The sequence below is a fragment of the Melampsora larici-populina genome (genome assembly GCF_000204055.1).
Source record: "Melampsora larici-populina 98AG31 unplaced genomic scaffold MELLAscaffold_9, whole genome shotgun sequence".
Taxonomy (NCBI): Eukaryota; Fungi; Basidiomycota; class Pucciniomycetes; order Pucciniales; family Melampsoraceae; genus Melampsora; species Melampsora laricis-populina.
Window position 1 is genome coordinate 1,861,138 of NW_006768773.1, and position 12,160 is coordinate 1,873,297.

At 41.2% G+C, this 12,160-nt stretch overlaps 1 protein-coding gene across 1 annotated transcript; it reads right to left on the reverse strand.

Moving 5' to 3' along the window:
* Positions 1 to 10,717: 10,717 nt before the first annotated feature.
* MELLADRAFT_61460 (uncharacterized protein) lies at positions 10,718 to 11,537 on the reverse strand (the record flags this gene model as incomplete). The annotated part of the gene is made up of 2 exons (XM_007407500.1): positions 10,718 to 11,104; positions 11,181 to 11,537. The coding sequence occupies 2 exons, from the start codon at positions 11,535 to 11,537 to the stop codon at positions 10,718 to 10,720; spliced, it is 744 nt and encodes a 247-aa protein (XP_007407562.1).
* Positions 11,538 to 12,160: the final 623 nt, after the last annotated feature.

Below are 12,160 nucleotides of genomic sequence, written 5' to 3' on the forward strand. Positions count from 1 at the left end.
TTGTATTTGTTAATATTTTTAGGGTTTCTGATGCAGTTGGCCTCAGTGTGCGTTAATGACACGCATTTTCCAGGAGAGCACCTAGTTTGCACATACCCTTGACGTTTCCTCATAGAACTGGCTGCACTTGATTGAATGTTTGGAAACACAGGAGGGTTCGTCGGGTGCAACATAGCTCTATTAGTAATACGAACTTTAAGTGCAGTTACTACATCGTCGTATTCAAAGGTGTTGCTATCAGCGATATCTTCAGCTACCTTCATCCAATCGGAATTTAAAGACATAAGAAGCTGTTGACCAAGTTCGACACTTCCGATCTTTCCACCAGCACTAGTGTAAGCTGTGTACAATTGGTTGAATTCGTCCATGTGAATGGGTAGTAGCGAATCACCTTGATTTAAATTGAATAGAAGACGTCTAAGGAGCATTTGATGTGCTGGAGTTCGTGGTGAATGATGATCTCGAATTTTAAGCCAAAGTTTACTAGGAGTGGATGAGATATCTGGACCAATTGCCGTTTCAACAGTGATAGCTGGTTCAAAACGATTTCTATTCGCTTGATCCAATTTTGATAACATCCAATTTGTTAATGATTCTCTAACAACACTATTAAATAGTTGTATGTCTGCTTCGGTTGATTCTTCATCTTTATCAGATAATAGAAAAGATGTAAAGGATAAGAATCGAATACCGGATAAGATCTCGGATGACCAATTTGGATAGTTGGTATCATTAAGCTTTTCCGTGATTGTAATTTTGGATAAAGTATTAACCATGGAAGAAGCTATTTGAAATCGCCTACTACCAAATGCAGTATTGGTAGTAGTGACGGTAGTGGTACCGATTGGAGGAATTGTTGTTGACATGGCAGGAGGTAACAAATTTTGGATGAGTGTCTGATCACTGATTGATTCGGGTTCTGATGAGGATTGAAACTCTTCTTCTGAAGATATTACGGAAGCCGTGACGTGAAGTGACCGCCACGGTTTTTTCAAAACTTCGGTTTTCGGTTTTTGGTTTTCAGATTTCAGATTTTCGACTTTTCAGTCTTTTTTGAATTTCTGATCTCCTACGGAAGCCCAAACTTATTCAATCGCCTCAAAGATCAAGTTTGTTTCGACTCATTGGAAGACCCGATCGAACATCTCGAACACTATTGACGCCATCAATCACCACCTCAGCTGAAAGGCTTCCTTCAAATCTATAGCCCGTTGGCTTTCATATCTCAAACTCATCCACAACCTCCACAGATGAGTTCAGTTTCCATTCTCTTTTAGACCAAATGAGAAACTGAACCATAGCTTTGATCTTCATATTGATTGTAAAAGATGGGAGGTGCATTTTCACTTCTTAAGCACCTTCGGTATGTCTGTTGACTTAAACGTTCATTGGCAAAAAAAGCATAGGATGAGTCGTCATCACTCGAGAATGCTTTATTCTCTAGCCTCGTGTATACTACGATCTATGTAACCAAGTTGTGAATTTGTCATTTAATAGTGATCAACACATACTCTTTGAGCTCTTCATCTTGACAATAAGGACCATGAGACTATTGATCTTCACCAAGAAGATCAGAAAGAAGTATTTCCAGAAAGGAGTATTTGGAACCATACTGACACAAACCATTCAAGCAAACATAGGACGAGCTTGTTAGTTGCAGACCCTTAACAAGATACACCGACTCAAGATTAATGACATTGCAATAAACATGAAAACAAGCGATTGAGAAAGGCAAAAAAGCGAGGTAAAACTTTCATATAATCTATCATCAAGCTAATATACATGATTAGTCTCAATCTTGTAGGTTCAAACTTTGGAACCGAATAGCCTCGAGAGGAAGAAAAGCAACATTTTTCACCGCGTAAAAAATGAATTCAATAATCTCACCGTTGAACGTAAACAACCCGATCAATTCTGAGTTTACTCACACCGCCTAACCAGCTGGACACGTTCCCACTGATATGAATAGTTTCTGTGTAGACTTGATCACCAACGGAGCTGATGAGATTGAACATTTACCAGGATGTCATCATCATGGACTTGTTGCTCTTGAAAAAGAAGCAATTCGCCATTGTCTTTGAATTGAATAGAAATGTGGTCATCGTCATAGACTTCTCACAAATGTGCAAGGCAAGGGGCACTTTTAGACTACAAAAATGACAGTGTCTTTGCTAAGGGCAACGTAGTGTAGTCTTATTAATGCAGGGGCTTGAGGCAAATGCATGTTTGGAAATCAAAAAGACTGAAAAGTCGAAAATCTGAAAACTGAAAACCGAAAACTGAAAACCGAAGTTTTGAAAAAACTGTGGCGGTCACTTCACGTCACGGCTTCCGTAAGATATCGATTGAGTTGGAGAAGTGGTATTTTGAACTAGAGGTACGGTAATCTCTTCGTCATTCATAAATCAATTGCGAATGAAATGTCGGATCGATTTGAGTCTCTCGCTACCATGTAAATGGCTTGAGACACCGTGGTACCTGATGTTATTGTGCTAAATGTAAGCACACTTCTCCAAAGCTCCACACGTATGCAGACGTGGGACTAACCTGATTTTATTGTGCTAAATGTAAGCACACTTCTCCAAAGCTCCACACGTATGCAGACGTGGGACTAACCTAATTGTTTGGAGGTAAATAGAAAACGAGAAATAAGTTGAGAGCAACGATGATGAGCTCAGACAAGGATCTAAGGGATTTCTCTTTCCAATAGATATATTAATTGCTATCATAACTAACCTGATGTTATTGTGCTAAATGTAAGCACACTTCTCCAAAGCTCCACACGTATGCAGACGTGGGACTAACCTGAACAACAAATAGATGAGAAACAAAACAACGTATTGAGAAGTTAGATAACGTAAGAATAAGATATGAAATGGTTATATATATGTACCTAATTGTTTGGAGGTAAATAGAAAACGAGAAATAAGTTGAGAGCGACAATGATGAGCTCAGACAAGGATCTAAGGGATTCTACCAGATTGATGAGGTTAGTGATAATGCGAAAACTAAGGATAATCGAAAACTTACTCTCTTTCCAATAGATGAGGAAAAGAGAGTAAGATGCGAAGCTAACAACATATATATCTAAACATCATCGAAACATAATCATTGGGGTTGATCAACATGAAAGTTGGTTGAGAAACATACGAAAACGCAGCACAACACTCTTACTACTATGAGATTAGAAAAGATAAGAAAGCACACTCGTAACATCTGATGATCACCTTTCACCTCACTATGACACTTGTAACGTATGTCTTGATTGTCTTTCAACACATCTAAGATCCCAGCAAGACAACGCACGAGCCGCCGCCTCTAATCCCAATCCTCACATTCATCCAATGCAAGACTTAGCGAGACTAGAACCTGTGACTAAAGGTCCTAAAGTCTCTACTCCCGACAAGTTTAGCGGATCAAGGGGGATGCACGCTGAAGTCTTCGCGAGTCAACTTCAATTTTATATGATGGCCCACCCTTATTTATTTCCCGATGATCGTGCCAAAGTGGTGTTTTCCCTGTCTTACCTTACCGGAACGGCGAGCAGCTGGGCTCAACCGCTTACCAAGGAGCTATTAGACGAATCAACGGCGCACTTAGTCACTTTCGAACGTTTTGTTAGGAATTTTAAAGCTATGTACTTTGATACAGAGAAGAAAGCTAAAGCCGAAAAGGCGATTAGAAGCTTAACTCAGAAAGGGACTGTGGCCACATATACACATGAATTCAACTTACATGCTGCCAACACTGAATGGGAAATCCCTACCCTCATTAGTCAATTCAAGCAGGGACTTAAGAAGGAAATCCGGGTCGCGATGGTATTAGCTCAAGAACCATTTACTAGCATTGAACAAATATCCAATATGGCAATTAAACTGGATAACAAGATTCACGGTGTTGCAGACACCTCCACCGCTTTACCAAACCACGCTCCCGACCCCAACGCGATGGATCTATCACCTATGAACTCCAGGCTGACCGACGAAGAGAGAGCCTCAGCCAAAAGGATGCGCTCAGGCAACTGCTTTCGCTGTAACGGGCATGGACATATCTCCGCGGCATGCCCAAATAGAAAGACCAACACATCATTCAAAAACAAATCAAATTACAATAGTCGAATTGCTGAGTTGGAGGTACAATTGGCAGCTTTACGTAGTGAAGGGAGTAACAGTAGAGAATCATCTAGTAGAGCAGAATCCTCAAAAAATGGAGGAGCTCAGGAATGACTGTTGTGCCATACCTGGGCGGAAAAGAGAATTGGGAAGAAGTGAAATTAGGAGCTAGTGAAATTGTAAATTGCAATGAAAAAGATCCGCGACTATTTTTTCAAACTTCACTCCATACCATCCCCAATTCCCGAGCCACAACCACCGAGACCTCCCACTCCTTGATGTTTCTTATAGATTCAGGAGCCACTCATGATGTCTTAGCAGAATCTTTCATCGCAAAGACAAACCTCCAAGACCACACTTTTGAGAGTAACCGATGCGTGACAGGTTACGACGGATTCACCAGTTGATCTTCACGCGAGACCAATCTGATCCTTGAAGGCGACACATCACCAACCCACTTTGTCATCACCAAGCTCAAGGACCGATATGATGGAATATTAGGTATGCCGTGGATACTCAAATACGGACACCTAATTGATTGGAAAGCAGGTGTGCTACGTACACAAGAAGAGAACATCGCAGCCACCGAGATGGTGTCGTCCTATCCGAAAACACCCTTACCTAGCCCTGGAATGGAGCCCGTGAGGGACGCTAGGAAATGTGACGAGGGGATGTGTATCAATTCTGATACGTTAGCATCCCCGCAATGTGAGTTTGATAGCACTATCTCAGACCATTCCCGTGAAGCAACTGGCAAGCACCTATCTCTCCTGAATAACAGTGTTACCAAACCTATCACAACAACGACAACAATGGAACCACTTGCGTCTACCGCAGTAGACTCGTCACCTCCGACAATCAACCCCAACGGTCCACTGGAGGAGCCTAAGGGGCACGCTAGGAACAGTGACGAGGGGGCTAGTGTCTTGATTGATACAGTGATGCCCCCGCAATGTGAGTTTGATATATCCAAATCTCAGTCTTTGACCGAATCAGCTGGCCAGCCATTTTCTCCCTTGAATACAGATGTCAATGTTGACGCGGCAAAAACCTCGTGGTCGACCTCAGCAAAATTAGCGGCTGAAGAGAAGAAGAAATTACCGGTCAAGAACGTTGAAGAACTAGTCCCAACCCAATACCACCGACATCTTCACATGTTCGTCAAGTCTAAGGCACTGGGGTTACCACCAAGAAGGAGATACGATTTCAAGGTAGACCTCATACCAGGCGCGCAACCACAAGCAAGCAGAATCATCCCGCTATCACCAGCGGAGAATTTAGTTCTAGATGAAATGATTAAATCAGGTTTAGCCAACGGAACAATACGACGCACCACCTCGCCTTGGGCTGCCCCAGTGCTCTTCACAGGGAAGAAGGATGGCAGCTTAAGGCCATGCTTCGACTACAGGAGGCTAAATTCCCTGACAGTGAAAAACAAATACCCGCTCCCACTGACAATGGACCTAGTGGACAGCCTCTTAGACGCTGATGAATTCACGAAGCTGGATATGCGCAACGCTTACGGCAATTTACGCGTGGCCGAGGGAGACGAAGACATACTTGCATTTATTTGTCGACAAGGCCAATTTGCCCCACTTACCATGCCTTTCGGCCCAACCGGAGCCCCAGGATATTTTCAATACTTTATGCAAGATATCCTGGTGGGGCGTATTGGGAAGGACACGGCGGTTTTCCTAGATGACATCATGATTTATACCAAGAAAGGCGAACCCCATGCACCTATAGTTGACATTGTCCTGGATATTTTGGGAAAGCATCAGCTATGGTTGAAGCCAGAGAAGTGCAAATTCTCCAAATCCAAAGTCGAATACCTTGGTTTATTGATTTCACACAATAAAATCAAGATGGATCCAACGAAAGTTCGAGCAGTGTCAGATTGGCCAGAACCCCGTAACGTCTCTGAATTACAACATTTTATTGGGTTCGCAAACTTCTACCGCAGATTCATCAATCAATTCTCAAAGACCACACGACCCCTACATGATTTAACGAAGAATAACACTCAATTCAAGTGGGACGAACGCTGCAAGAAGGCATTTGACAGTCTGAAATTGTCATTCACATCAGCTCCAGTTCTAAAGATCGCGGATCCCTATAAAGCTTTCATACTTGAGTGTGATTGCTCAGACTTTGCGCTAGGGGCGGTGTTATCTCAACGTTGCGACAAAGATGGCGAAATACACCCTGTAGCCTACCTATCGAGATCATTAGCACAAGCGGAACGGAACTACGAGATCTTCGACAAGGAATTGTTAGCCATAGTAGCTTCCTTCAAGGAATGGAGACATTACCTCGAAGGAAACCCCAACAGACTCGACGTGATAGTCTACATCGACCACAGAAACCTGGAATCTTTCATGACAACCAAGCAATTGACAAGGCGACAGGCTCGGTGGGCGGAAACACTAGGATGCTTCGACTTCACCATTAAATTCAGACCAGGACGACAGAGCACTAAACCCGATGCATTATCACGACGACCAGACTTAGCTCCTACGCAAGAAGATAAATTAACTTTTGGCCGACTAATTAGACCAGAGAACCTATCATCCGACTCGTTTATCAAGATTGATAGCATAGAATGTTTCTTTGAAGACAAGACTATTGAATTAGAAAACGCTGAAAAATGGTTTGAAGTCGACGTGTTGGGAATCAGTGAAGAAGAAGACTTAAGCAACTCAGTAGCACAGGAGGATGAAACTCATTCAGACATGGAAATCATTGATTGCATTAGGAACTCAACAAAGAACTGCGATAGATTACAAAAGATCATATCCACAGTACACAATCCAGCATCGTCAAAGGTGAAAGAAGCAGTCAGCAGATACAGCGTCAAGAATGGACTATTATACAACAAACATCATATCGAAGTCCCCAACGATAACTCACTGAAGCTCAAGATTCTCAAAAGCCGACATGACAGCTTACTCACAGGACATCCTGGAAGATCAAAAACGCTGGGCCTTGTCAGACGATGTTTCAACTGGCCGTCAATCAAATCGTATGTCAATAAGTATGTAGACGGATGTGACTCATGCTTAAGGGTGAAAAGTATACACCAGAAGCCCTTTGGTTCGCTAGAACCTCTACCAATACTGGCAGGACCATGGACAGATATCAGCTACGATTTGATCACAAAGCTACCTACATCTAACGGGTATGATAGTATACTGACCGTAGTCGATAGACTGACGAAAATGTCGCATTTCATACCCTGTAGAGAAAGTATGTCATCGGAGGAGCTCGCGGATATCATGGTCAAGGACGTCTGGCGACTACACGGGACCCCAAAGACCATTGTATCCGACAGAGGAGGTGTCTTCATTTCACAAATGATCAAAGAACTGAACAAACGCTTAGGAATCCGCATACAACCCTCAACAGCCTTCCATCCAAGAACAGACGGACAATCTGAAATAGTCAACAAAACTATAGAGCAGTACTTACGTCATTTTGTCTCATACCGTCAGGATAACTGGAGCGACTTAATCCCTACTGCTGAATTTGCTTACAATAACAGAGATCACGCTTCCACAGGTGTATCACCCTTTAAGGCAAACTTTGGGTACAACGCAAACTTTGGAGGTATACCTTTGGGCGAGCAATGTATACCTGCGGTAGAGGAAAGACTCAAGATCCTGGAGGAAGTTCAGACCGAATTGAAGGAATGTTTGGAAGCATCACAAGAAGAGATGAAGGTTCAATTCGACAAAGGCGTAAGAGATACACCAACATGGCAAGTAGGCGATCAGGTTTGGCTCAGTAATAAAAATATAGCAACAACAAGGCCAAGTCCAAAATTAGAACATCGCTGGCTAGGTCCTTTTTCTATCATTGAAGTAAATTCACGATCAACTTACAAATTGGACCTACCCGCAGCACTAAGAGGCGTACACCCAGTATTCCATGTATCACTCCTACAAAAACACAACCCAGACGAAATCAAAGGAAGAAAATTGAAGGAACCCAGCGCAGTTTTCATAGAAGGAAACGAAGAATGGGAAGTCAATGAAATACTCGACTGTAGAATCAGAAACAGAAGTCGTGAGTACTTGATCAATTGGAAGGGTTTTAGCACTGAAAACAATTCGTGGGAGCCAGTAGGGAATTTGAAAAACAGTAAAGATTTAGTTAAACAATTCGACAAGAAATTTCCCAACGCCGCACTCAAGTACAAGAAGAGAAGGAGGAAGTAGAGAGAGGGCTAAGCTTTTTCCCACGAGGTTTTTTAACGCTGCCCGTGGAAAGAATGCAGACTTGCAAGAGGAAGTTGGGCATAAAAGGGGGAATAATGTTATGATCCTACAGTTGTAACTTACGTGACACTTGTACTTACATGTCACAGAGGGGGATGATGATCTGGAGGACACGGCCTGTATGGCTTGATTCCTCATCCGACAATCTAACTACATTACCGGAATCCCCTTGGACCCTGTTCCTCTCCCTCGCCAACGAGCCCCTGTGACGGTCATAACATCTCACCTGAACAAGTGTCTTCTGCTGGTTTGTATTCCTCCACTAGAGTCAGAGCCATGCAAATGGCAGGAAATCATCCTCAAAAAGTGGTCATGATATTGTGAAGAGGCAGTGTCTTCAGTCAAAGAGCTGCCAAACCCCATCCAACAACAAGTTCCAGCTTGGGCAGAAGCAAAATATGTGCATTGGGAACTCCAGCAATAATCAGAATTGAGGCAAATGCTTGGTGAATTGCCAATGCATTTCATTTGCCATCATTATGTTATTGGAACCTGAGTTGCTAGTCTGACTGAGCATCTAATATTCACAACAATATACAACACCAGAATCAATCAAGTGAATGAAAACCTATAAAATGAAAGGTTTAATATCCTTATCTTATCCACAAGGTTGTGCTTGATCAGTACATTGGCCAAAGGCTCAGCCAGCCAGAAACCTTGGTGCTCCCATGCAGCTACCTTAGGCTTGATCCTGAGGTGACAAGAACAATATTTATATGTTAGATTGATATATTTCATGTTGGCACTGATGAAGCCATGTTCCACATGTTGTGCTGCATATGGAATTTGATGTTCAGCCCGTGGTAGATATTCCATTAGCTTCCAAAAAACAAATGAAGAGGATTAGTTCAAGCCTTGAGTTTGTTAACAACTTGAGCCTTCATCAACAAATTAAGATGTTTGGCCTCAAGGGCATACTAATGCCTTCCAAATAGTCTTGATTCAGGTGACAGATGATTGACACAGGTGCAAAGCCACAGATCTTCACAATGCAACCATGGCAAAGATTAACAGACCTGTACTGTACTTAAGATTTAAATCTTGTATATCTTCAAGCTTTGTTGATATACAAAGAAATCAAATCTGGTATTATGTTCTGTAATATCTTTTTCCACATTTTTTCCCAACATCCTTTCTCTATGGTAGGTATTTCTATATGCAATTGCTGATTGTAAATGGAGGTCTGATTTTCTGAAGTTTTAAAATTTTTAACACAATCATGGGTGTAAGCTGTTTCATCATAAGTCATACTTGACAAGATTTGAATTGAGGTATTTGATTATTTGGTGATTATTTTGAAGGGATGAGCTTTCTTTGATGTTAAAAATGTGATTCAAGACAGAAATTTGATCTTTGAAATCTTACAAATCTCATCCTCAATATTATGAACAACATGAAAATGATAATGAACTGATTCAATTTTGATTGACAAAACTCAGACTTGACTTGGTGTATGAAGAATGTTTCCAAGGACAAGATAAAGTAAGAAACCTTAACTAAAAGGTTTTATGAATCAGGCATTCTGATTTAACTTGGAAATACTGATTTCAATAGGTGATTTTGATATTTAAACGAGTGAGATTGCTCAAAGGCATATTTTTCTTGAACTAACATTATATATTAACTTTTGAGCGGTTGATTGACGTAACTTAAACTACCAACATAAAGCAATTTCCCCACAGAAAAGTGGATCACATTTAATAATCAAGAATGCCGATCTACTGCTGATCCAATACATTTTTAAAATTGCTTTTGTTGGTAGTGTTATCTTGCAGATGCTGAATCAATTTTTGAGGTGAAATTCAACATCTATGTTCAAGTCAATAGATGTTTCAAGGAACTGGACACGTGAGGCCGTGACTGTTCTGCAAAGTATGGAAAATGTAAGGATGTATGTACATTTTTGTAGGTCAAGAAACCTTGAGCTCAAAAGCCCCTGATGAGCATGCCTTTACCCTTGCACGGGATAGACACATAGACAGTATGATTGCGGAATGTTTGGTCTGTTGTGGGTTTGATGTTTTATATTGGACGATATTGTTTGATAATGTACAGTATGTACAAACATTGAACTCGAGTAACAACGCCAATGATGATGTCTGCTTTCTTCAGAAGATATATCTGTTATGATGATAAATGAATGAATTGTGCCATAGAGTGAATCAAACAGGGTTATGGTAGGTTCAAATCTTGGTCAAAAAAGAGGAAGATCAACAACTAAAGTTAAGAAAATTAATCTAAGATTTAATAAAAAAAGAAGAAAATTATACATCCAATGAATTGGTGAGTGAAGTTCTATGTATGTCAAGAAAGGACAAACAAGTTTTTTCATCTGAATAATACAATATATGACAACACTGTTGTAAAGCTACAAATGAACATCAAATAATTTGATGATATCATGATAGAATTTGAATTTGAACTCATATTGGTATTTGAACCGGTTGAAGGAGATGTAGGGCTTGAAACAGTAGGAGGAGCAGTTGCCCAAACTATTTGAGTACTTGTACTTAGTTCTGGAGGTGTTTCTACAGGTGTGGGTGATGATTCTGGTGGATTTACTGTGACGACCACTGTGGCTTGAGCAATTACTTCGGAGCTGTTATAAGATTGACTACTACCACTACTAGGAGCTGAAGTGGGATAAGGTATATAATCCGAATCACTTTTTGTAGCCGTCAGAATTGACAAAGTGGTTGTCGGTACAGATATGGTCTAAAACACAACGCGTCGCCGTCAGTCAACAATTGTAAGGTAGGAATTTTCCAAGACAGGAAAGTCGGGTTCTCACCATATTAGCACCAAATCCTGGAAAAGCACTAAGTCCTTGACCGAAACTGTCTGAAATCGAAGATGCTTGAGTGACTGGTGCAGTAAGTAATCCAGTAGTAACCAATGGTCCTGAAAGAATAGGTGGTAGGCCATGAAAAGTGTCACGCGATAATCCAGAATCCAATGACCTCGTAGTTTGATTGTAGGCTTCTGTTGAATTATCTGTTGAATTATGAGTTTTACTTTGATGATTAAGTTGATCATGTGATGATCTTTTTGAAACAAATCTATTGGTAGACAAAGCGGTAGCCAGTAGTATGTTTAAAAAGACTCCAAGGATAATGATCTTGGGTCTCTGTGTCTCAACTCTAGCCATATTGAAAGTTTTGTAGTCCAAGATGATGGTAGTCCGTTGCAAGAGGATGAATAGATGAGCAAAGATTCTAGTCGATTAGGAGGTTTACAATACTATCTAGTCGATCAAAACGATGAAAATGCGATCCGAGCGCTTTGGCAAGAGAAGGAATCCACGAATGAAAGGGAATGTAAAATTGATCACCCAGAATCAGATAGGTGGTAGAAAACGTTGGCTGGTCGGTGTGAGATCCGCCAGTGAGAATTCAAAGAAATTGTTCAATTGGTTGATTGGTGGTCCTTGATAGAGGAAAAGAAAGGAGAAAAACACATGTCAGCCACGTTTTCAAAAATCTCCACTCATTAAAGGTTGAGCAAAGGTAACACTAATGAAGCTTAGGCTTAGTGAATAGGGAAACGAGATAATGAAACACGATGGCCAGGCGGGGAATGCAAGCGATTGTTAGAAAAATGACTCGTTGCCTCCATCGTGGCGATTAAAGATTGGTGAGGATGGATTAGATTCATACCTATGATCACGACTGACACGACTGATCAGGTGTGACTTCAAGTTCTGAAGTTTCAAATAAGTATGTAATCCGAAAATGTGTTTGATGAAGAAGGGTCAAGAGTGTTGGGATTTCT